General features: G+C 36.0%; 1 protein-coding gene and 1 pseudogene across 1 annotated transcript; one reads left to right on the top strand and one right to left on the bottom strand.

The window, feature by feature from the left end:
- ZNF624 (zinc finger protein 624) lies at nt 1-26554 on the top strand. Its single transcript, XM_033089080.1, has 6 exons — nt 1-71; nt 6986-7077; nt 9154-9219; nt 12340-12466; nt 13209-13304; nt 21298-26554. Exons 2-6 carry the CDS (start codon nt 7024-7026, stop codon nt 23514-23516), a joined length of 2562 nt encoding a protein of 853 aa, XP_032944971.1. The 5' UTR covers nt 1-71; nt 6986-7023; the 3' UTR covers nt 23517-26554.
- Nucleotides 5246-5881, bottom strand: LOC117012700 (synaptosomal-associated protein 23-like; annotated as a pseudogene).

Below are 26554 nucleotides of genomic sequence, written 5' to 3'. Positions count from 1 at the left end.
CGGCGCCATTGCTGGAAGCGTTCCCGCCCTGCTCTGCGAGTGCCCTCAGTTGTCCTCAGTTGGGCCGCCAGGTACTCATCCCCGGCGCCAGGTCTTGTTTTCCCGCCGCCCCTCCCTCGGCGCTTGGCTCCCCGCGGCGCCCGGGGCGTGGCCGTTGCCTCCAGAGCCGCAGTCCCTGAGCTGACCCGCCCACCCGAGAGGCGATTGGGGCTGGGTCTCCAGCCTAGTCTACGCAGCCGCCCCCAGGCCGGCCTCTGGAGGCAGTCGGTACCCTACGTGGCAGGCCTCGCCGCGCTGGGCTTGGGGAGCGTCGGGCACGGGGCCTGGGCTGGGGGATCGACCGGACCTTCCCCTTCTTCCCAGTCCCGCGTCTTTGATGGAGGGAGGAGGAGACCCCCCAAGTTGGCAGAGAAGGGCAGTTAGGGAAAGAGGGCGAGGCTGGAGAAAGGCACAGTCTCCATCCTGACTTCTGAACCGGCCATCTGCTAACTTGACAGGTGGACGTTGTCCTGTCTTTGGGTAACCCAGGCGGCTTTTCCTTGCCGGCTCATTTTACCGCATTTCAGATAATCACTTTTAGATCACTCATCTCTTCCTGACATGACAATGGTATCATTGCTTTGTTTGGGAAATGCTTGTCTGGTCCATGGCACTGAAGTTCTCAGCAAGAACATGGTTTAGGAACCACCGCAAGTGAAGTTTTTCCTTAATTCTTCTGCAGTGCTTGGGAAGACGGGTTGGGTAAAGTCACATCACGCAGAAAAAATACCTAAGAAATTATGACTGGGGAAATAATGGCTTAGATATCCTCTGTATAATGTCAAATTTGCAAATGCCTCATTTGCTAATAACAGATTCATTGTACTTCAGTGACTTCCCTATAATCACATTTCTACAGTAGCCAAACCAACATTAGAAGCTGGGGGCTGTGGACAGCCACTCTGGAATTTTATTCCTATAGGAAACTACTATATATATATATATATATATATATATATATACTTCTTATTGTCGGTTTGGAAAGTACAGAAAGGAGAAAAAGGGTAAACATCATAGGCCCAGTTCTCAGAGGTCTCGGTAGTTTGGGCCTACTCACTTGCAGTCTTTTTCTCTGCATTATTTTACACAATTGAGATCAAACTGAATATATTAAATTTTAAATAGCATTTAATGTTTATTCTGATTATAAAATTTTTTTAAAATATTTATTTTAAAGTTTGATTGTTAAACATATTTGTCTAGCATTATCTACATGGCATATTGCCAAGGAGAAATTTATTAATCTTTATAAATTTAAAAAGAAAGGGTGACTCAGATCATTCTTAATAAGTTTTAAAGATGCAGAAAACCATTACTGTATTCCTTGGAATTGAAAAAGTCTTAAATCACTCTGCAGGTCTGCTTTTCTGTTTTGGATAAAAAGGGTTTTTTTATTATTTCTTATAGCCAGCCTTTTTCTTTCCAATCTTACAAAAATGGACTTCTTAATGTGGGGGGGGTCAGTGTTTGGGTTTGGGAGGGGTCAGACTTCAAACTCCCTGAAATAATATGCAGCATCATATCTGCATGTGCATTATTCTGTGGACAAGGTCAGATTTTCAGCTGGATCCCCCAAAAGTTAAGATCCATTGGTGTTGCTATGTAATCATTGTTAATATTTGTTAGAACAGTTTCAGTTATTGTTTTAAATTGTGTTTAAACTTGGCACAAGTACTGTTTCTACACTGGGAGATGAAGAGTAGTTCAAGAAATACCAAGTGTGAAGCAGAAATTCAGCTGAAGGAACTAATGCAGGACCACAGCTTTGCCTGGGCTCTAGAATGCTCTTGGTAAAAATATTTCAGTAGGATTTTCAAGTGTGTAAAGAAGGGTCTTTTTTTTTTTTAATGGTTTATTGCTTATCATTTGATAAACATTGTATTTTCCATAGAAGTTAATTAGGGAAACTCCCAATACTCTGTCACCCCTCAATACACATGAACTCAGGTAAACACCTTTCTATTGAAAATAAGTTTTTGGTTTGTTTGTTTGTTTGTTTTTATTGGGGAATATTGGGGAACTGTGTTTTTTCAGGATCCATCAGCTCCAAGTCAAGTCATTGTTTTCAATCTAGTTGTGGAGGATGCAGCTCACTGGCCCATGTGGGAATCGAACCAGAGACCTTGGTGTTATGAGCACTGCGCTCTAACCAACTGAGCCAACCGGCCACCCCAAGAAAGGTCTTTAATTTGGGGTTCAGAAGTTATCTTAAAACTATTTCTCAAGGTACTTGTTGAAAATGTAGATTTCTGTGCTTCACACCTAAAGGCCCTGATTTAAGTCTTGGATGGAGCCACATAATTTCCTTTTTAAGAAGCATGCCTTGTGAGCGCTTTTGCAACCTCAGATTTGAGACCCTTCTACAGTAGTACCTCGGTTTTCGAACTTCTCCGTTGACGAACATTTGTTTACGAACACCATAAACCCAGAAGTAAATGCTTCAGTTTTCGAAAACGCCTTGGAAGTCAAACATGTCACACGGTTTCCGCTGAGTGCAAGATCCTGAGGCCTATTTGTCGGCTGTTTTCGAAAGTTTCAGAACTCGAACGGTCTTCCGGAAAAGATTACATTCGAAAACCGAGGTACCACTGTAATTATATGTGAGTTTTCTGGGAGAAGAGCCATAATTTTCATTAGATCTGCAAAGGAATCCATGGTCTGAAAAAAGGTAGAGAAACACTGGTATAAAGGAAAAACCTCTTTTATTAATAACCTTGAACCTTCAATATAAGCAATCATCTCAGATTATTTTCTTTATCCAAGCCTTATCTCCACACTACGCTGTGTTTTTCTTCCCTAAACTTATTATTTCTCTTACACCAAAATCTTTTCATTGTGTCTAGTGAAACCCCCCTAGTGTCATGGAATAAACTACTCTACATTGTTAAGATATTCACATTTTTTCTTGATTTAACTAAACCCTGCTTACCTGATACCTTTCATTTATTCTTTCATGACCACTCACTCTTAGTTAGGAAATTAATTTTGCAGCTTTAGCAGAGTCCAAGTGGTTTGAACAAGAAAGAAAATTTCTCGCTCATATAAATAAGTCTGAGTTGGGAGGTGCCGGGCAGTGATGAGGGTGGGTAAGGGTAGGCAACTCTGGTCCATGAGATCGTCTGGAAACCCAGGTTCTATCCATCTTTTTGTTCCACCAGCCCCGAGGGGGTGTTATCCTCCCTGTGATGGAAGCTGGTTCCCTCTCATATTGTGCATTTCAGGCGTTTGTAATGGGAGACAGGGAACAATAAGGCAAACAGCTTCCTTTTAGAGTGTGACCTGGAACTTGCATACCATCTCTTTTATTCAGATCCCATTTGTTGCAGTTTAGTGACATGGACACACCCGCCTGTAAAGAGGTTGGGAAATGTCTCTAGCTGGGTGGCCTTGTGATCAACCTCTGTCAAATAGAAAGGGAGACTGGATGTTGGAAGGCAATTAGCAGTCTGCTGTATTGGCCTACTTAAGTTTTCTGCTGTTTGATTCAGTTTTAGAAAATTTTTAAACAATTATCCTTTGGGAAATTTTATTTTTATTGGCATACAACTTTAAGACGTTTTATCTGTAATAGCCCCTTTCTTATTTCTATTTTTGGTTAATTGGTATTTTCTCTTTTTTGACTGACCTGTGACTTGTATATTTCATTATTTAGAGAATCAGCTCCTGCCTTTCACAGCTGTTTTTGTTTATTTGTTTTCTTATTCATTAGTTTCTCCCTTTGTTATTTCTTCCTTAGGGCTTGCTTGTTAATTATTTTTCTTCTTTATTTGAATGTTTAATATTTTTATTCTTTTTAAATATTTTATTTGAAAGTACTTAAGGGTATAAATTTAATCTCTTTAAAGCTTTGGCTGAAACCCATGCATTTTTAATCTATAATACTCTTATTTTCTAATTTATTGGCAATTATATTTTAGCGTTCTCTCTGCCTTAATAACCACTTAGGAGGGTTTATTTTTTTTCTCTCCCTTCACACTTCCATTTACATTTGTAATTCTACTGCATCATGATTAAAGAATGTAGTATATTCAATTTCTTCTTTTTGATTGAGATTTTCTTTGGTCAGTGGTCAGATTTTCTATGTGGTCTTTGTGGCATATGATTAATTTTAGCAAATGCTCCATGAATGCTTGAAAATAACTTTTTGTTTTCAGTAATCAAAACAAAGGTGTAATTTTCCAAATCACTTTTAGTTAAACAGAATTCTAACTTTTTAAAAGACTAAATCTACATGAAACTCAAAGCAATCTAACAATTTTACTACCTGAGATTGAAATAAGCTTTTTTCCTATCTAAAACATAATTCTTGCATTGAGGTAAATCTGAATTTACGTGATATACTTTGTCAAAATTTTCCAAAAACTGTTCAGCCCTACTTTAGAGAGAAATTCTCATGTTATTTATACATATTTACATTTTTTTCTTCAAAGGCTCATGACAAATTTATGAGGTTAATAGGCCTACAATGGAACCATGATACTAATATGAAAATAAAAAGCTATTCATTTACACAAAGTGTTCCTGTATGGTGCAGTATGAAATGCCATCACAGAATCTGTTTACATACATGAATCACCAAGAGTTCAGGAATTAAGCTCACTTTAAGAAAACTCTTTCTATTTGTTTTTGAAGCGTAGGTTGCAAAGTTATGATGTATAGCAAAAATATTATGTATAAAAGCTCCAAAACCAAGTATTAGCCTAAATTGTGATGTATAGCAAAAACTGCAACTTAAATTAAAAACTAAACCCAACTGAATCTTTACTGTGGCTATGCAACTTTTTGCTTTGTGGCCTGCAAGTTTTACTGAGGTAACAACCTCTTACCTCTTGCTTCTCCTTCTTGTACTCCCCAACCCATGCTCCCAGCTTCCTTTTTTATGGCTGTCTTTGGCAGTGCTTCCAAATCTTGAAAGCAGAAGAACCTGCTACAGTAAATGAGGGTGAAAAAACAACACTACATATGATGTATGGAGACCAATCTAAGAGTATAAACTGAGAAAGAAAATACTAGAAGCCTGAGCAGCAGCCTACCTCGAGGGAAAGAGAGAAAATAAAAAAATAGGGGGACTGTTACTCCTCACCCTTCTTCCACATTATCTCCTGATTAGAAGACTGCGGAACCAAAATTTCAAACTCTGAAAAGGCAATGACTTTGAAGGAAGAGCTAGGCAAGTGAATACATGGTGAAGAAGTACAGCAGTACTTTAGCTATCAATGAGTTTCTCTGCTCTGCCATTGGCTTGTCAATACAATCTTTGTTGGTGTCTGCCTTTTCTGTGATCCTCTCTATTTGTCAATTTTAAGCCTCAATTCCATTGCCCATATCCAGGGCCGTATTTTTTAGATTTCCTAGGATATTTCCTACTTGAATCAGGTTCTCTTCCATTTCATCTTCTCTGGCATCATTAGTTGTACAGTTAATGCATCTGCCGCTGGCTGCTCCTGTGGTTGCTTGCTGAGGCGGACCATTTGTCACTCGGCCCAGCTGCTTAGATACTACATTGCTAGAAGAGTTGTCTCCACCATCTCCCCATATTGCCTTATAGGCCTTACCAGCCTCAAAGTTCTTTGTCGTATTACATGGGCAGACACAAAGGCCACAGCACTTGTTGAGTTCTGTTAACGTCTTCTCTGTCTCTTTTATGTCTTTATTTATTTAGTCCATGCCTTCTTCTATGCAGTTTAGTTGTTCCCCTTGTTCATCCAGCATAGTAAATAGTCTTGATTCCTGCATCCTGAGACTCAGTAGCTAAACCCAAGATTCTCCTTGTACTTTGTAAAGACTCATCAGTAGCCTGGTGAGCTCTCAACTGAATTTCTTCTGATGATAGGTTATCCATGATGAATTAGAACTCTTGATAGGCACAGAAGCTGAAATGTGGATGTTCAAGCAGTTCCGGCCACTCCTCTCCGGCCGCTGCAGCTCGGACACCACCAGACCAGACTAGGAGCGGTGCCCTTCTTGAAAATAACTTTCAATAAAGTTAAGTTTTAGTACACTCATATCTATTTAAATCATGTGTCTCTAATGTTCTTTGAATTTATAATAGCCTTGCTTTACATAATTCTTGTTTTTCAGAAGATAGTAGTTCATTACTGCAAATATTTCAGATGAGCTACTGATTGACAGTCTGTAAGATTAGATTAAATTCTGCTATGTTTATCGAGCAAAAACTCAATACTGAATCTTATGGGAAGCAAGGTGCTGGTTCAAGGCAGGAGCAGATTCACCATGTTTAAGCATAACAAAGTCCCTAATTGAGGGGCCATGCAACTCCTGGTAACAAGCTGAGTTACTTTTTAGCTATACGTGGCTGGTTACTGATTCTAAAGAACATCCATAGTCATCAGTTCTTGTGTTCAGGATGTCCACTTTTCCTGTTAGTTTCACAAATAAGTATTTATAAGACAATGTTGATATGGTCCAGCCAAAGGTTATTTTACCCAGTTCAAACATTCCAAAGGCTCAAGGAGCAAGATGTACAAGGCATTTCCTCTGGAATGGCTGCTCTGGTTCCATTTTAAAATAGCTCCACTTATATCAACTTTTCACAACATCAAAAGCAAGTTAATTCAGTGGAAAAGGTATGGGCATTGGAATTAGGCAGATTCGGAGTCATGCGTGGCCTTGGATAAGTAATTTTTCTAATCCTCAAGTTCCTTATCTATATATATAATTCTCATTGGGTCGATATGAAGATCAAATTAGAAAGCATTTTAAAAGCTCCTTGTACAATGTCTGGTCTGCTAGCTGTGAGTACATTTAATACTATTAAAATTTTCACAATCTCTGGGAGCAAGAATTTTTTTTTCTCTCACTGATCTTGGGGGTTCCTCTTGTGTTCTTAGGGAAGTCACGCACACTTGTATGTTAAGATTCCTACTTGGTGAGTCTGAGATTTCCACGGCAGGATTGATTTTCATGGTTTATTTCTCTTTCTCAGCTATGTCTTTGTGGTAGGACTCCACTCCTTCTACAGAGATGAACAAAGAGGAACAGATAATGGCTGCTGTGGTTTCTTCAGTTGGACCTCTGGTAAGTTGGGGTTTCCTTTATTTCTGACCTGTTGGCTTGGTTTGAGGACATGTCTTTTCCTGAAGTCTTCTCTTCAGGGTGACTTCAGGTAATGACTTCTCTACCTCACCCATACTCCTCTGGTAACTGAATCAAGTTGTTTGATTTGTGAGTAAAGGCTATAATCTATAGGAAAATTCACTATTTTTGGTTCACATATTGAACCAAATTTCAAGACATAGGATCTTTCAAAAAATATCTGGTCTATCTTTAGATATGATAGGCACTCTGGGAAATTTACTTTTGATTAGTATTTTAAAATTTGTATTGTTCCCAGGAAATTTCGGTTATTTATGGGGTAGTAAACTGGAATATTTTTCAACTAGAAAATTTCATTTAGGAAAATTGGGGGGGAAAAATATGTATACACACACGCACACACACGCGCGCACACACTCATACTCTTTAATTCATAGGGACCGTTCCCCTTGTGCCCACTCTCAGTGATCTCCTCTTTTCTACCCGTTAAGAAGTGATCAAGCTTAATAGATGACATGGAGAGAAGAAGATGTTTAAGACACAGTGCTTGGCTGTAGGGAGCTTACAGTCTCATTGAGGTAAGGCATGTAAAAGAAATAGTTACATAATTTATTTAGGTGGATGATAGTTGCTTAGCAATATGACAGATGGTGAGTGCTATGTAAGGAAAGAAACGGGATATTAGTATGGGCTAAGGTGGTCATGGAAAGCTTAAGAGGGTAGTTAGATGTAAGCTAGCACCCAATTACAAAAGGGATTTAAATTGTCAGAGTATTTGTGAAGGTTCTTCAGGTGAGAAAGGAGTTTAGGCACAGAACAGTGGGTGAGCTAGTGATTCAAGATGGAAAATTGTGAAAGATAGGACTGGAAATTAGATATTCAAGCTGAATCTTTTAATGTTTCCCTGAAGACATTTAAGTGTATATATGCATGTGTGCATGTGTGTTTGAGATGGGTATTAATGTGATAAGAGTTGTGTTTAAGCAGTGATTTTTTTAAATAAATTCAGAAAAAAGGTAATGCCAACAGACAGAATTAATTACATTAGGTTGGTGCAAAAGTAATTGCGGTTTAAAAGATTAAAAATAATTGCAAAAACCACAATTACTTTTGCACCAACTTTTGCACCAACCTAATAGTAATGATCCATAATAAGCTGTAGTAGTGATCTTTTATTCTTTGTAGCCAGGATGTGTAACATGTAAATAATCCTTAAACTATACCCTGGAAAAGATAAAAACCAAAATATTACACTTGATTAGTAGATCCGAAGTATCTGTCTAGTATTGGCCTGATCAAACCCATCCCTGATTATCAGAGGTTGAGGTTCAAATCATCATAAGTTCTCTGGAAGGTGAATATTTATTTTTTTTAGATAAGAACTTGGGATGAGAAAACTAAGATAACATTTTCCTCAATGAAATTTAAGTAAATAGTTTTATTATCCATATTTTTTTTAAATGGCACAGAATCTGAAGTTGGTAAGTACTACTAGACGGTATAGTAAAAATTTCATTTCGTTTATAAAATCAGACCGTTGTAGGGATATACAAGTAGTTTCTAAGGTTTGGAAGAAAACAATGTTATGAGAGGACCCTGAAAATATTTCCTGAGTAGCTACTGAGACATGTAGCTACATTGTAATGACTCATCTGTAGAAAACTGATGGTGTTAGTAGGTTTTTAATATTTTCTTGAGCAAGATAGAACCTATCTGAGAAATAGATTTCATCCCCATATGAAAAAGAAGAATTATATAGCATTTGAAGTCCCCTTATTATAGTTGATTTTGTTTTTATAGGTTCTTTGTTAAATGCCTCCTTTAAAAACTATTCAGCTGTGTCTTTCTCAGTCTTGTGTGAGTTTGTTATTATTCCAAACAAGGGGAAAGGAGATCATGATCGGATGTTACTATGGGACCTTAATTTCAGGCCTAAATAACAGAGTAAAAGAGGTCATCCCATATACACCACATCCACAGCGGACTGCTGGTGCTGGTTGCGGCTCTGCGGTAGGGCATAGGCAGTCTATGACTGAGTGATTTTATCCTGTCCCTCAGAGTCCTGAAGTTTCCCAGCCAGATGAAGATCTTCATCTCCGGGTAGAAGAACCAGAATTGGTAAAGGTAATACCTACCATTGTATATAAGGGGAAGAAAGAGAATGCTCCTTTCTTACTACTTCTAATTCTTAAGCTCCCAGTTCATTGCAAGTTCACAATGAGTACCATCGTGCTTGATAGCTCTGGTAACCCCAGGGCTGGTAGCATCAATTTGACACATTTCATTTCTCAGTGGTGGCATCCCTAATATATCACATAGTCTGATTCTTGCTTCACACTGTAAGACCCCATACCATTAAAAATACCAAGAATACATCAACATCAGTGGGAATATTAAGATGAGTTTAATTTGTTTAGATCTTTTTATTTCATCATATTTGTTAAGCTCACTTACTTATTTGTGAACACAGAATCCACCTGATTTTCCCAAAAAAATATCAAAATAAAAATGTATGAATTGTGTTAAGAAAAATTATACAAAAGTTAGAAATAAGGCAAAAGATATGCCCTTTCAGTGTCATATTAGACCGTTGCCTGATCGGCCTCAGGATCATATGACATAGCAGGGAAAGTTATGTTGTTTGATTTAGTATTTACTATTGATTAATATCCAGACCCTCGAAGTTAGATGTTAACTGGTAGAAGACTGAAAAAAACAAATTTCTACTAGGAGAAAGATAATCGCAAAAGTTACAATTTTATTGTCCTGTAGGACATTCACCAGGTTTCTATCTACTTTTGCAATCTTATTCCAGCATTCTTTTTCCACTATCTATATGTATGTTTCTTATATCTCTTTGAACCATTTTGTCAAGCTGTTTATCTCTCATTAATGACTTAAGTAAATATTTGACATGTGTTGATTATACTTTTAGGAGAATTGTGGTTTGTTTGTTTGTTTTAATTTTTATGTAGGAGAAGTTCATCCCCTTGGGTTTTTTTTTCAGAATTTTGTTTTTAAGTTTTTGAAAATTATACTTTGAAAGTTGGTTTTATTCTAAAAATGTTTTGTATAAAACTGGATTTTTCTTTTTGTTTTTCTGAGAAAATAACATTCTGAGAGTCAGTCTAATACATACATTTTTTTTGAGATTTATTACTGGACCAACGATTCTTAAAATTGTCCTTTAACATTTGACAGTTTAGGGGCTGGCCCGGTGGCTCAGGCGGTTAGAGCTCCATGCTCCTAACTCCAAAGGCTGCAGGTTCGATTCCCACATGGGCCAGTGGGCTCTCAACCATAGGTTGCCAGTTCAATTCCTCGAGTCCCGCAAGGGATGGTGGGCTCCGCCCCCTGCAACTAAGATTGAACACGGCACCTTGAGCTGAGCTGCCTCCTGGATGGCTCAGTTGGTTGGAGTGTGTCCTCTCAATCACAAGGTTGCCAGTTCGATTCCTCGACTCCCGCAAGGGATAGTGGGCTGCGCCCCCCTGCAACTAGCAATGGCAACTGGACCTGGAGCTGAGCTGCGCCCTCCACAACTAAGACTGAAAGGACAACTTGAAGCTGAACGGCACCCTCCACAACTAAGATTGAAAGGACAACCACTTGACTTGGAAAAAAAAGTCCTGGAAGGACACACTGTTCCCCAATAAAGTCCTGTTCCCCTTCCCCAATAAAATCTTTAAAAAAAAAAAAATTTGACAGTTTAGACTTTAATATAAAATATTCATGATTTCAGACTTTGAATCATGAACCTTAGAAAATACCACAGTTTTAGACATGGCGAATAAATCATATGGTTTATTTTTGTGATTCTGACAGAGGGAGTCTCTGGCAAAAGATTAATTCTCTCTGGCTCTTCCTTAAACTCTGCATCCTGTTTATAAGTATTGGACGTCATTTAATTTTAATTTGAATAGAACCAATATTTCAATAATTACTTTTAACGCTGCTATTTCTGCAAAAAAAGGCAGATGGAATTTTTATAGGGCTTATGTTGAATCTATTGATCAATTTGGGGAATATTGCTATCTTAACAATATTAAGTTTTCCAAGAAAAAGAATCTTGGAATATTCCCATTTTTTTAAGTATTCTTTAGTTTCTTTCAGTGATGTTTTGTAGTTTCCAGTATATAAGTCTTACACATTTTTTGGTTAATTTATTGCTATATTTATTTGGGCAAGGTGCTATTTTAAATGGACTTTTTTCTTAATTTCTTTCTGGAATGTTCATTGCTAGTATGTAGAAATAATTGACATATGTACGAGGTCCGACAATTAAGTTCACGAACTTGTTGCAAAGATGTTGCTAACCTTTTTTGATATCAGAGGGATTATTCATTATGAATTTGTACCAACTGGAAAAACAGTTAACCAAATTTACTATTTGGAAGTACCGAAAAGGCTGAGTGAAAAAGTTAGACGACCTGAACTTTTTGCCAACAATTCATGGCTCTTGCATCACAACAATGCACCAGCTTACACGGCACTGTCTGTGAGTGAGTTTTTAGCCAGTAAACAAATAACTGTATTGGAACACCCTCCCTGCTCACCTGATCTGGCCCCCAGTGACTTTTTTCTTTACCCGAAGATAGAGGAAATATTGAAAGGAAGACATTTTGATGACATTCAGGACTTCAAGAGTAATACGATGACAACTCTCATGGCCATTCCAGAAAAAGAGTTCCAAAATTGCTTTGAAGGGTGGACTAGGCACTGGTGTCAGTGCATAGCTTCCCAAGGGGAGTACTTCAAAGGTGACCGTAGTGATACTCAGCAATGAGGTACGTAGCATTTTTTCTAGGATGAGTTCACGAACTTCATTGTCCGACCTCATATATATAGGCCAGGGTTTTGAGGGAGAAAAGATGATTTGGGTGGAAACTACTAGCTGTTATCAAATATTTTAAAGACTTTCTAGAGAAGGAGAAAGCCATGCTGTTTGACTCCATAGTATCATAGGACCAATATTTATAAGTTATAGAAAGCCAGATTTGAATTAGTATTAAAAATATGTCCTGCTGTTATGTCAAACTCTAAAAATGGAATGGGCTTCCTCTTATGGTTTTAAGTTCTTGTCACTGGGGAGATTCATACGTCCTTTAAAGGTTTGAACTGGGTGACTTCCACAGTCATTGGGTGATTCTGATTTCTGGAGTATTCCCCCCGTTTTGTGTAAATTCTTCAGCCTAGTAGATCTAACTGTATAGTCCCTGGGTGATCACAGTCTATTTATTTTAGGAATCAGTGACATTTAAAGATGTGGCTGTAGATTTCACGTTGGAAGAGTGGAGGTTGATGGACCCTCCACAGAGGGACCTGCACAAGGATGTGATGCTAGAGAACTACAGGAATCTTGTCTCCCTGGGTAAGGATAGCTTCTGTGTTCATGTGTCTGCCCATGTGACCAGGTTGGCTGGAGATAGAGGGCCTCATGGGTAGTCAACTGAATTTTGGGTTTGAGTTTAGGCATTAAAATCTCATAATCTTAGCATATTGTTGGGAGTTATGCTATTCCTCACTCTTAACTAAATGGTCTACCTATTGTACAGTAAGAAATACATATTTCATTGGAATCTTGGAGATTATTTACAGTCCCTCAGATTTAGGACGAACGTTTTTTTCCTAGTGATTTCCATAAATGAGAGTTATCAGTATCTCTAAAAAGAAAGTAACAGATATGTTCCTTTTCTTTCTAAACTCAGATTATTCCCATGATCTGTTATCCCAGCAAACTTGGGGTCATAGTGTTGAGCTTCATGGAGATGCCTTTGTAATTCTCTATGACACCACTGTACAATAGAATGTTCTGCTGTGATGGAAATGTTCTATGTCTGTGCTGTCCCATATGGTAAGCACTAGCCACTTGTGGTTATTGAGCACTTGAAATCTGGCTAGTCCAATTGAAGAACTGAATTTTAAATTTTACATAATTTTAACTAAATTCAAATTTAAATACCACATGTGGCCATTGGCAACTATCTTGAATCGTGCATCTCTAGAACTTCCTGTACTGCTACTCTGCACAGGAGATTAAGACATGAGACTGAATTTGGCAGTAGTTCTTGCCCATAGGCACAATCAAATCCCATTCATTTTTCTCTAAACAGGGCTTGCAGTTTCCAAACCAGACATGATAGCTCATTTGGAGGATGGAAAAGGACCATGGGTGGTAGTGAGAGAAATTTCAAGAATCCCCTATCCAGGTGAGTTAATAACCAGGAGGATGGGATTTATTCCGTGGATGAAGCAGAATATCTAAAATATTTGGCAGGAAGGATTATCTTTGCTCAAAGCTATCTCAAAGGAAAAGATTCTTCCGTATACCTCCTTCTCTCTCTCTTTCCTTCCCTCTCTCTCCCTCCATTTCCCTCTCTTTTTCCCTCTCCCCCTCTCTCTGTCCTCTACTTTTGGTTCCCATTCCATCCTATTTTGCTTTCGTGGGTTCATGATTTTCATAATTGTTCCTTTATTCCTTTTTCATTTCAAACATGCATAAAAAATCCCCTTCAGTTCTATTCTCTCCAGTTAAATGTGTATTTTTCCTTTGTTTAACCATTTGTGTAAGTTCTTCATTATCTGACATCTCTTTTCTTCATTAATTTTCTTGAAAATGTTTTCTTGAGAATCTGCTCTGATTTCTTTTAAGCTAAACCTACTTATTCATTATTTAACTTCATTTATAAGCCTGCTGTAACTTTGAGGGAACCCTCTTCCCCTCCTACAGGTTCTTAACTAATTGAGAACACAAACAAGAGATCAGTTGTGAATCAAAATACTGTACTTATTTAATCAATATGTATTGACATCTGTATACTGTGAACTGGGTTAGTGTTTCCTAAAAAGGCGGTGTATGGAAAACAGCCCCCAAATGTGAAAGAATCCAAGAGGCCAAAGAACAAAGCAGACAAGTACAGCTGGTTGGTTTAAAGAGTTTTAATAGGAAACTTACTTATAGAAACACAGTCCTGGGTGGCAACAGGACAAAATGGATCCCTGCTCCATTCACCCACGAGACCAGCATTTTATACCCACCTAAGAAGTGGACCTAGGACTCTGGAAGGAACGCAGGGTGCTCAAGGGGAAAGGGACCAGATACTGGGGACTCTGGCAGAGGGGTGAGATAACATTGAGGGCACCTTGCCCTGGAGGAAGGATTCACGATTAACCCAGAGTCAATGTACACATTCTATACTCCACCCGGAGGGAAAGGGGAGAGGGGTCAGGGGTTCAGGCGGATTAGTTTTAAAATGGAGTCAGCTATATATGCAGTTAAATACTAGGTTTCCAGTAAGTAAGATGGATGGACCAGGTCCCTGCCCTCATGAAGATTAAATTTTGAGAAATCGATAAATAACAAGTAAATAAACAAAAACAAGCTAAATAGTGGTTGTAATAACTTTTAGCTATGAGATAAACTGGAGGATATGAAAGGGTAATTGGGATGGAGAATGAGGGTGCCTCCTTCAGATAGTGTGCTCAGAGAGGGCTTCTGAGGACGTGACATTTAAGCTGCAACTTGACCAATCAGAAGAAGCCAGCCATTGGAAGAGCAAAAGAGAGCATTCCAGGTAAATAACTTGATACAGAAAAGAATGCAATGTATTGTAGAAATCGAAGGAAGCTGCTCTGACTGCAGCATAAATGAGAGGGAGACTGGTATAGAATAAGACTAGAGAATTAGACAGGAGACTGCCTCTTCAGGGATTTGTAAACTGTGGTAAGGAGTTTGGATTTTAATCAAAGTGAGTGTGAAGGCACTGAAAGACTTTAATCAAGGAATTTGAGGAAATAACTCATAACTCTGTTTATGGAAATTGAATTTAAGGGCATAAGTCAGGTAATCAATTAAGAATAGCCTAGGCAAGAGAAAGTAGTAACTTTGATTAGAGTGATAGTGGAGATGGAAAAAAATAAGTGGATTCTAGTTCATTTGAGTATTCATTTTATTATGATGCCATCCATAACTTGCATGTGTGTTATATGTATTATTTTTATATACCAAATATCATATATTTTTTAAAGAGTGAATGAAAAGTAGACATTGGAGATAGGTTTAGATGACTCTTCAGAGAAGGGTTCCCTCCCTGCCGTGAAGAGGGAAATAGAAATTGAGCAGTGGCTAGAGGAAAGTACGGGATTAAGAAAAAACTCTTTTGTTATATTTTTGAGATGGGAGTTCTTATGACATGTTTGAGTGCTGATGGGAATGATGCCCCAAAGGAGAGGGAGAAATTGATGTAACAAGACAATGATAGGATCACTGAAGATCTAAAGTGTGTGAGAAGGTGAAAGGGGATTAAAATCTAGAATGGGAATGGAGGGATTTACATTTGATAGGCAGGGAAGCCACCTCCTCTATGATAACATTAGGAAAGATGGAGAAGTTGGGTGCAGGCAGATATAGGTTGACTGGTGATGGGAAGATAGAGGCATTTTATTATGATAGTTTCTGTATTCTCAGTAAAATATTAGGCAAAGCAAGGCCATGAGCTTATTGTGAGGACAATAAAAAATTGTAAGAGAAGAGAGAAATTTATATATTTTCTAGTACATAGAGTTCACCAGGGAAGCCATGTTGACCTGAAGTTTTTATTGTGGAAGGTGTTTAATTACAGCTTCTATTCCTTTTGTAGTTATAGAACTATTTGTATTTCCTATTTCTTTGTGTTTCAGTTTAGTAAATCATGTGTATCTAGGAATTGATCCATTTAACCTAAAATTTAAATTTTTTGGCATGCTATCCTCTATCTTTTAAATGTCTATGTGATTCTGAAGTGATATCTCCCTTTTCATTTCTGATATTAATTTTTTGTCTTGTCTCTTTTAATCAGTCTTGCTAGGGTTTATCAGTCTTATTTGGCTTTTAAAAAATAATTTGTATCATTTCTATTGTGTGTTTGATTTATTTCATTGCTTTCTTATTTCATTATTTTTTACCTTCTTAGGGTTTAATTTGCTGATCTTTTCTAACTTCTTAAGTTGGATACTTATATCATTGATTTTCAGCCATTCTTTTTTTCTAATGTATTTAAAGCTATCAAGACTATGTCACCCTTTTTTTATGCAGTACCTTCATAATTATTGAGTTCAAAGTATTTGATAATTTCTATTGTGATGTCTTTGGCCCTCAGGTTATTGAGAAGCATTTTTCTCTTCTTTTTTTTTTGTTAGTTTAAGGTGTACAAAACAATGTAATAGTTACACATTTACACCCCTCACAAAGTGATAACCCCCCCTTCCCCAATCTACTACCCCTCTGACACCATATATAGCTGTTACAATTCCATTGACTCTATTCCCTATGCTGTACTCCACATCCTGTGACTATATATATATAAACTATATAAATGTGACTATATAAAATGCTTCTCTAATGAATGTCAACTATAATTTAATATATATATTTATATATATATATTTAATATATATATTTAATATATATATTTAATATATAATTTATATATATATTTATATATATTTATATATATTAAATTATAGTTGACATTCATTAGAGAAGCATTTTTTAAAATTTTTTACCATATGGGAGTTTTCTAGTAATCTTGTTACATTTTAAATGCTACTGTAGTCAGAAAAAACATTCTGTATGATTTCAGTCTTTGCAAATTTCTTAAAATGTGCTTTACCACATGGCCAATTTTCATAAACATTTTGTGTGCACTTGGAAAAATGTGTGATCTATAGATACTGAGTGCAGTTCTAGATGTCATTTGTTAATTATGTTGCTAAAATCTGTGTACTTACTAATTGTCAGCTAATTCTATCACTTATTGAGAAAAAAAAATTTGAGTCCCCCAGTATGGCTGTAGATTTGTTTGTTATTTTAGTTCCTTTAATTTTTTCCTTTATGTGTTTTGAAACTGCATTATTAAGTAAATACAAAGTTAAAACTATTATATCTTTTTGATAAATTCGACCTTTTATCATTATGAAGTGTCTTTTTTAATCTCTGTAAATGGTTTTTGCTGTAAAGTCTCTTTTGCCTGATATTAATATTACTATAGCGTCACTCTTTTAGTTATTGTATATATGGTATATCTTTTTTCATCTGTTCACTGTAATCTTTTATATGTATTCGTATTTTGTATTTCTCTTGTAAGAAGCATATTGTTAGGTTTTTGTTTTGACTGATCTGACAGTTTGTATCTTTTAGGATATTTAGTCCATTTGTACATAATACAGTTATGTAATATTTAAATCTACCATCTAACTGTGAAAATGTTTTGCCTGTTCTGTATTCTTTTCCTCCCCATGCATGTCTTCCTTTAGATTTATCATTTATTTTATTTCCCTCTCTAATCACTTGATAATTATAAATTTTAAACTATTTTAGTGGTTAACAAACAAATAATATAGATTTTCCCTCTTTCTAATCAATACAAGGATCTTAGAACAGCTTATTTCATTTAACTTCATTTCATTTATATGTTACTGAAGTTGTATATTTTAATTCCATTTATATATGTCAAATCTCATCAGACGTTATTATTAATGTTATGTGCAGTCAATATTCATTAAGATTTACCTGTATTTTTACCTTAACTTTCTCTTCATTTTTTTCCCCCCTGCTTTTCTGGGCTTCTACCTAGAATTATTTTTTTTCTGCTTAAAGAATGCCCTTTAATGTTTTCTTTTATTGCAATCTGCTTGTGTTATATTCTGTCCATTTTTCTTTTTGCCTAAATATGTCTTTATTTAACCTCATTCTTTTAACTTGTTGTGTTCTAAAATTGAAATAATTTTTGTCAAGATATATTTGCTTTAGACATTTCATCATTAGTCAGTGTTCTTGACTTTGACCAGGAATATCTTACTAGTATGACCCATGGCACTTATTTTATGGTAACTTCTAGTGCCACTATAAATTAATAGAATATTGGTGCTTGTGGCATGGGCTCCATATCCAGAAGAGCAAATGGAAGACACTGGATGACTTCTCTGAGGACAAGGTTTCCCAAAGTTTATTCTGTGTGTTATGTGGTATATTAGTAATTTTAAAGTAAATTTACTAAAGAATATCTCAATACCTTTAATATGCTTGTATTTCTCATCTCTCAAGGAGGCATGACAAAGCACATTGGCCAAGGGACACTTATTTTTCCCCGAATAACTTGGGTCCATACATTAAGAAAATTATATTGTAACAATGATAATAACAGTCACAATTTATTAGACATCTGTTACTGGCATTCTTCTAGGAAATTTACTTATACAATCTCATTGAATGTGACCTTTAAAATAACTCTATATAGTAGACATGTACCTCTGTTTAACAGCAAGAAACTGAAGCTCAAAGCAGTAAAATGCTTACAATTATTGTCACAACTGGTATTTGGAAATTAATATGTATAACTAAGTCTGTGTTCTTGTCACTATGCTTCAGAGAAAAGGAGACGGGACCACAACCTGGAAATAAGTTGAAAGAGGGGTAATTCCAAGGGCACAGGCCTCATAGGTATCTGGAACCTCAGGCCTCAGGAAAATCCAGTAAGAACAGAATGTCTGCCTCTGAGAGTCTGACATAACAGTGAAGTTCTACAAGGCAAGATATCTGAGTAGGTGGTATATTTCAAACCATTGAGCTGTGTTTGGAGGCAAAAGGCCCATCTCTAAAAGGAAAAGAGATAGGAAAACTGAATAAGAACCTTCAGCACGTGGGAAGTTAAGTGAGGAAGGCTGGAGACTATTAAGAAACTGGATTCTAGCCACCAGAACTAAAGAAATAAGAGGCCTGGTGAGCATAGGTATCTGGAACCATGGTGATACTCAATTATGGCAGAAGGATTGTAATGAGGGTAGAGTTCTCACTTTTAACACCTGGATTCAAACCTGGATCTGTCATTTATCAGCTTTAGTTAGCCATGTTGAACTTCAGTTTATGAATCAGAATGAGATGGTTGTTGTTAATAATGGAGATACGTTTATAAATGTGTTGACTATGGGATATTTAGCCTTCATTTTTGAATAATATTTTTGGTAAATTTAGAATTTTAGGTTGGCAGTTATATTCTTTCAGCATTTTGGTGGTATCATTTCATTGTTTTCTGTCTTATTACATAGAATCTGTTGAAAAGTCAACCATCTCTCTGATTTAGGAGTTAGCAAACCTTTTGTGTAAAAGTGGGTATTTTAGGCTTTGTGGGACCTTAATGTCTCTGTAGCAGCGACTCAATTCTGCCATTATAGTACAAAAGCATCCATGGACAATATTTTAAACAAAGAATATGGCTGTGTTTTGCTAAACCTTCATTTATGGACACTGAAATTTTTAGTTTCATATAGTTTTACTGTGTCACAATACATTATTCTTTTGGTATATTTTTCACCCATTTTAAAATACAAAAACTATTCTTCCTGGCCATACAAAAACATGCAGTGGGCCAGATTTGGCTGTAATTTGTAACCTCTGATCTGTCACTCCTTGAAGGAAATGTCTTTTTTTGCCCCCGCTGGCTGAAAATTAAAAGATTTTAATTTTCAACAGTTTTACCACTGTGTGCCTTAGTATAGTTTTCTTTGTATTACTCCTACATAGAATTCATTTGGTTTGTAGAACATGTAACTTGATATTTTTTTAATCTGTTTTGAAAAATTCTTGGGCATTATTTCTTTGAATTTGCTTGCATCCCATCCTCTCTTCTCTTTCTAGCCTTCTAGGGCTTTTTTTTACACCTGTGATAGACTTTTTTATTCTATCCTGTGTGTCTCACATGCTTTTTAAAATAATGTTTTCAAGTTTTTCATCATTCTGTGCTTCAGTGTAGATATATTCTACTGACCTATTTCCCATTTTGCTAACACTCTCACATGCCTTATCTGCTTTTAGCCTATCCTTAGTTCTTAATTTGTTTATTTTCCAAAATTACCATTTTGTTCTTATTTTATACTTTCCAATTATTTGGTGAAATTATTATTCTTGTCTTGTTTTCTTCAATATATTAATCATGGTTATTGTAAAAGTTCATGTCTAAGACCTCAATTATTGGATCCCTTTTAGATCTGTTTTTATTATGTTTTGTTCTTGAGTTTTTTTCTCATATTATTTTTATGTCTTTGTATGCCTGTTATTTTTCATTGTCAGGCATGGAATGTGAAAACCTATAACAATAATTTGAGGTTCTGGATTATGTAATCTCTTTACATAGAGGATTAATGTTTGTTTTTTGGTGAGCTGCTAGGATATGAGGTACTAACAATCTTTAGTCACCTTGATTCAACTAGGCATTTAAATGAGCTGGGTTTTAGTGCTTGTGTTATAGGGTTTTCTTCTTTGTTGGCCCTGAATTCAAGTCTTTGACCAGCTTTATGAGTCCATACCATAAGTTTTAAAGTCATAAAACCATTCTACTATCCACAGAAGATTTTGATCTAATTTGTTTTAAAATATTTAGGTACAATTACCTATAAATGAATTAGAAATATAAAAGCGTAAAAAGTTTTAAAAAGTGAAATATTAAGTTGCATATGCAAAAAATGAATTTTGACAAACTGTCAGAAAGGTTCTCAAGACATAAAAAGGTTATAAAACTATTTCTAATAATTATCACTATTTGAAATATCAATAACCACAAAAATTAATTTTGACTAGTTTGTAGTTCAGCCTGCTTTCTGAAAGGTTATAGTGTCCTTTTCCCTAAAAGTTTTTTAAAAGTTATGTAACAAAGACTTGAATAAGCTACTATGACAGGGACATTTGAGAATGCCCTCACTCCCCCCTCCCCCCCCAAAAAAAGAACAAAAAATTTAAAAAGAAAGAAAAATTAGCTAGTCAGCAAAGAATGAGAATAAATAGAAAGATAGAAAGTATGGTTGGGGGCAAATATCTGGTTTGTGGAGTAAATGAGAAGCAAGGTAGTCTTAACTTATGAAGAATGCTCTCTAAACAAGTTGACTCTAAACGGAATGAAAAAAGAAATATTTGAGAGACTTAGATTCTAGGAGCTTTACCATGAAAGATTTTTTTTTTTCCATAGAGGAGAAACTCCTTGAATTTACTACTTTCGTTCTTTGCTCTAGCAGCCTCCCTTAACTCTACCTCTTCCTAGAAAACAAAGCCAGTTTGCAAGCAGTTAAAACCACATATTTATTATCAACCCAAGTTTCCCTTTTTATTATTCAGTTTAGTGAGAGCTCCCCAACTTAGGACATGGGCTCATTTGACTTTTCTTTTCCCCCCAGAGTTGGAGACCAAACCTGCAACCAAGAATGCAATAGTAATAGAGGATATCTCTGAAGATTTATTACAGGAGACTATAGTAGAGAAACTCACAGAGAATGGTCTATGGAACTCCAGAATGGGAGGATTATGGAAATGGAATGGCAAGATATCAAGACTGCAAAATAGTCAGGAGAGTCAGAGCCAGAGAATAGTTATACACAAGAAAATTGCCACTGGTCAAAGAGGCTTTAGATTTGGGTCTATCGTTTTTCCAGAACCAGGAGTTATCACAGAAGAGCCCCATAGAAAATGCCATACACATGAGGAAAATTTCACAGAGAATTTAGATTTGAATACAGATACCCATTTGGAGAAGAAAAATTGCAAGGATACAGAAGGCAGCAAAGCTGTAAGGCCTACTTCAGAACTTACTTTAGGGGAAAAAAACAGTAATAAAGAAAAACGCTATAAATGTAGTACCTGTGAAAAGGCCTTTCGTTATAGGTCATTACTCATTCAACATCAGAGAACTCACACTAAAGAAAAACCTTATGAATGTAATGAATGTGGGAAAATGTTCAGTCAGCCTTCATATCTTAGTCAACATAAAAAAATTCACACTGGAGAAAAACCCTATAAATGTAACGAATGTGGAAAGACCTTTATTGCTTCTTCATCACTTATGGTACATCAGAGAATTCATACTAAGGAGAAACCTTATCAGTGTAATGTCTGTGGAAAATCTTTTAGCCAGTGTGCCCGCCTTAATCAGCACCAGAGAATTCAAACTGGAGAGAAGCCCTATAAGTGTAGTGAATGTGGGAAAGCTTTTAGTGATAAATCAAAACTTGCACGACATCAAGAAACTCACAATGGAGAGAAACCCTACAAATGTAATGATTGTGGAAAAGCCTTCAGGAATAAATCATACCTTAGTGTACATCAGAAGACCCATACTGAGGAGAAACCATATAAATGCAATGAGTGTGGGAAATCCTTCAAGAATACCACAATTTTTAACGTTCATCAGAGAATTCATACTGGAGAGAAACCCTTTAGATGTAATGAATGTGGAAAAGCCTATAGAAGCAATTCAAGCCTTATTGTGCATATAAGAACTCATACTGGGGAAAAACCCTATGAATGTAATGAATGTGGGAAAGCATTCAATCGTATAGCAAATTTCACAGAACATCAGAGAATTCACACAGGAGAAAAACCCTATAAATGTAATGAATGTGGGAAAGCATTCATTAATTATTCATGCCTTACTGTACACCACAGAATGCATACAGGAGAGAAACCTTATAAATGTAATGAATGTGGAAAGGCCTTCATGCGTTCCTCATCTCTAATTATACATCAACGAATTCATACTGAAGAGAAACCTTATCTATGTAATGAATGTGGGGAATCTTTCAGAATAAAATCACACTTAACTGTACATCAAAGGATTCATACTGGAGAGAAACCATATAAATGTACTGACTGTGAGAGAGCATTCACCAAAATGGTAAATCTCAAGGAGCATCAGAAAATTCATACTGGAGTGAAACCCTATAAGTGCTGTGATTGTGGAAAATCCTTCAGGACTAAGTCATACCTTATTGTACATCAAAGGACCCATACTGGAGAAAAACCATATAAATGTAATGAATGTGAGAAAGCTTTCACTAATACATCACAGCTTACTGTGCATCAAAGAAGGCATACTGGAGAAAAACCCTATAAATGTAATGAATGTGGGAAAGTTTTCACAAGTAACTCAGGATTTAATACCCATCAGAGAACACATACTGGAGAGAAACCATTTAAATGTAATGACTGTGGGAAAGCATTTAGCCAGATGGTACATGTTACAGAACATCAGAAAATCCATAGTGGAGAGAAACCCTATAAATGTGATGTCTGTGGAAAAGCCTTTAGGAGGGGTTCATACCTTACAGTGCATTGGAGAACACATACTGGAGAAAAACCCTATACATGTAAGGAATGTGGAAAAGGTTGTATTACTCTATCACAGCTAACTCTACATCAGAGAATTCATACTGGGGAGAAGCCCTATAAATGTGAAGAATGTGGAAAAGCCTTCAGAACTAATTCAGACTTTACTGTACATCTGAGGATGCATACTGGAGAAAAGCCCTATAAATGTAATGAATGTGGAAAAGCCTTCAGGAGTAGCTCAAGCCTTACTGTACATCAAAAAATACATCAAAGAGAAACTCAGTTAATGTAGAGAATAATAAATCATTCATCCAGATGTCTACTCCACAAGAAGAATAATAAACTGTATATTTAATGAATGTGGGAAGACTTTCAGAAGAAATTTGCCAAAAAATACACCATAAAAGACACTATAAACATGTATGAGGAAAAGCATTTAGTCATATTAAATCTTAGAAGTTATAAGAAAACTCACGATAGAATGAAATGAACAAATGAAAACTTTCATCCAGATTTCATACATTATTCATTTAACAAATTATTTTCAATGAATTGCCTATATATTTTTTGTCTATTTTTCTATAGATTTGTCTGTCTTATAAATCTGGAGGTGCTCTTTATGTATTTTAGGTATTAATCCTTTGTCAAGTGTGTTGCAGATGTTTTTCTTAATCTAGCATTTGTCTTTATACTTTTTTATATAGTAAAAGAAGTCACCACATTTTTTTAAAAAATTTTATTTTAAAATATACCTTTTTTTTTTTTAATTCTTTATTTACTCTTTTAGTTAAAAGAGTCTCCTTAACCCCTGGTTTATACGTAGTCTCCTAAATCTGTTTCTAAGATTTTGATCATTTTATTTTTTACATTGAAGTCTTTAACCCATCTGGACTGGAGGGCTATTGATAGAAAAGCAACTCCAGATGATCACTAACCTGTGAAAATATTATGAATCTAAATAGAACTCAGGGAAATGCAAATTAAAACATCCAATCAGATCTCACTTTCACTTCATGAAGTTAGCAAATTTAGAGATCTTTTGTTAGTGGGGTTTGAGAAACCATGTACTCTTACCAAAAGGTTATATCAACTTTTATTTCCACCAGCAGTCCAGAAATACACATTTAATTCTTTTAAAATTTTTTAAATAAAACTTTTAAAATGCTTTGACCCAGAAGTCTCACTTTTGGGAATCTGTCCTACATAATTAACAGCATCAATGCAAAGAATACACAGAAATAAGGATGTTTATTGAAGTATTGTTTGTAGAGGCAAAGAAGAAACCCAACTGGAGACAAAATAAATGGCCATTAATAGGTGAATGGTTGGATGAATTGTGATATACCCTGGTATATGGAATAGTATAAGAGTAATTTTTTAAATGAATTGTATCTACACTAGTTGATTTTAAGGTTTTTCCACAATTTATGACAAGTAATTGCTTTATTACAAATAGGTATATGTACAATATTTCATTTTTGTTAAATGATTAACCCATTTATGTATTTATGTGTATTATGTTATTAGATGAGCACAGAAACAAATATGGAAGAATATACACCATACTGTTAATATTGGTTAATTTGGAGGGAGGAGAAGAGAAGTTGGGAGATAAGTAGGGGAAAAGACTGGGAAAAAATAAAAATGTAAGTGCAGCATGTATGGTATAAAACTATATGTAAAACTATATATTTGTGTGAACTTTTGAGACCCATGAATGAAAATAGTCTCCAAAGCATTAACGATGGTTACTTCAGAGTTGGTGAAGTATTAGATATTTTTTGTTTCTTTGACTTTTCTGCGCTTTTCCTATACTTTTAAGTTTTTCTTTCTAATAAGCATGTAATATTTACATAAACAGGAAAAAGCTAATTTATTGGACACCTGTTATATACCAGGAATCACCCTAGGCACTGGATGTACATTGATGGGGAAGGGTGGTCATGGATCTAAGAACTTGGGAATTAGTTTTGATGCTGCCTTGATTCCAAAGAAGTTACCCAGCACCTTACTCCTCCCACCCTGTTTCATTTGGAAAAGATAATAGAAATTTCGTATAGCTGGAAAACGTGTCCAAGAATATCTAGACTTGTATCCAGGTTATAGAGAAGACCACAAGCCTCAGAGAGAAGTTCCACTTTCAAGATGGCGCAAAAGTAAAGGTCGTGGTAAAAAGTTCTGTGTATAGCCTCACAGAACATCGTGGAGTATAGAGAGGGGAAATAGCCAAGAACTCCCAAGTCCACAATGAAAGCGTGGAAATTCTGGGAAAACTAAGAGAGTCCTAGAATCAGTGTGGGAATCCAGAGGCTGTGGACCTGATACCAGAAAGCTCTAACAGACCGTGGACCTGATACCCAAAAAGGACAAGGCATGATGAGCTATGCTTCAATGGAGACTGAAGGAAAGAAAATCAAATACCCCTCTTACAGTGTATACAATAGACAAATATCTATTTAATATTGGGAAGGAGATGTTGCATGAATGACATGAGCTATCCCATTATAAATGAATAATTTGACATTGTTGTTGAAATGACCATTTCTGATTGAATTTTAATAGTGAAATTTATTAACTTAACCAAGAGACTCGTCTTTTTTGGATACAATGTACTACTTCCTGATCAGAAAGTTTGAGGGTTAGACCTTGAAATACTACCCTTAAAAAACCCTGCTGTTGTTACAAAATAGTCACAGGGATATAAAGTACAGTATAGAAAATATAGTTAATAATATTGTTACAGTTATGTATCTGTCATGTGGGTACTAAATTTATTGGGATCACCTAGTAACTTATATAGTCATCTAACCTCTATGCTGTACATCGGAAACATGAATGTCAACTGTAATTGGAAAAAAAATTAAACCCTGCTGCTGTCAAACAGTTGACTTGACGATGTCAACTCTATTGGCTACTCCTTTCTACCTCCTAACTCTCACCACACCTAAACCCTGCCTCCGATCCCTGTCTCAGAGCCAAGCATTTCAAGAAGAGGAGCATGATCAGTAGGTTCAAATGACTTAAAAACTGAAAAATGTCCATTGAAGATACAGGCCACCTTTAACTACAGCAGTTTCAATAGAGTGGTAAGGTGCAAAAGCCTGGTTCTAGTGTGTAATTGCTATCTCAGTATAGGTATAATTTCCATTTCCTTAGGGACTAATAATGTTTAGACCCCTTTTAGGTGTTTATCAGCTTTTTCAATATCCCCTTGAGAATTGCATGTGCAAGACTTTTGCCCATATTTTTATTGGAAACTCTTTTGTTCGTTTGTAGGTTTCCTTAATATTCTGTGTACAAGGTGTTTTTCAGATACTTGCATTACAACTA

Source organism: Rhinolophus ferrumequinum, chromosome 21, assembly GCF_004115265.2.
Source record: "Rhinolophus ferrumequinum isolate MPI-CBG mRhiFer1 chromosome 21, mRhiFer1_v1.p, whole genome shotgun sequence".
Classification (NCBI taxonomy): domain Eukaryota; kingdom Metazoa; phylum Chordata; class Mammalia; order Chiroptera; family Rhinolophidae; genus Rhinolophus; species Rhinolophus ferrumequinum.
This window is presented reverse-complemented; position numbering and strand designations above follow the sequence as displayed.

Bases quoted from the DNA above. Each gene is read 5' to 3' on its own strand.
- ZNF624 (XM_033089080.1), top strand. From the start codon at position 7,024: ATGAACAAAGAGGAACAGATAATGGCTGCTGTGGTTTCTTCAGTTGGA. The intron at 7,078-9,153 runs GTAAGTTGGGGT...CCTGTCCCTCAG, and splicing joins TTTCTTCAGTTGGACCTCTG to AGTCCTGAAGTTTCCCAGCC. The intron at 12,467-13,208 runs GTAAGGATAGCT...TTCTCTAAACAG, and splicing joins CAGGAATCTTGTCTCCCTGG to GGCTTGCAGTTTCCAAACCA.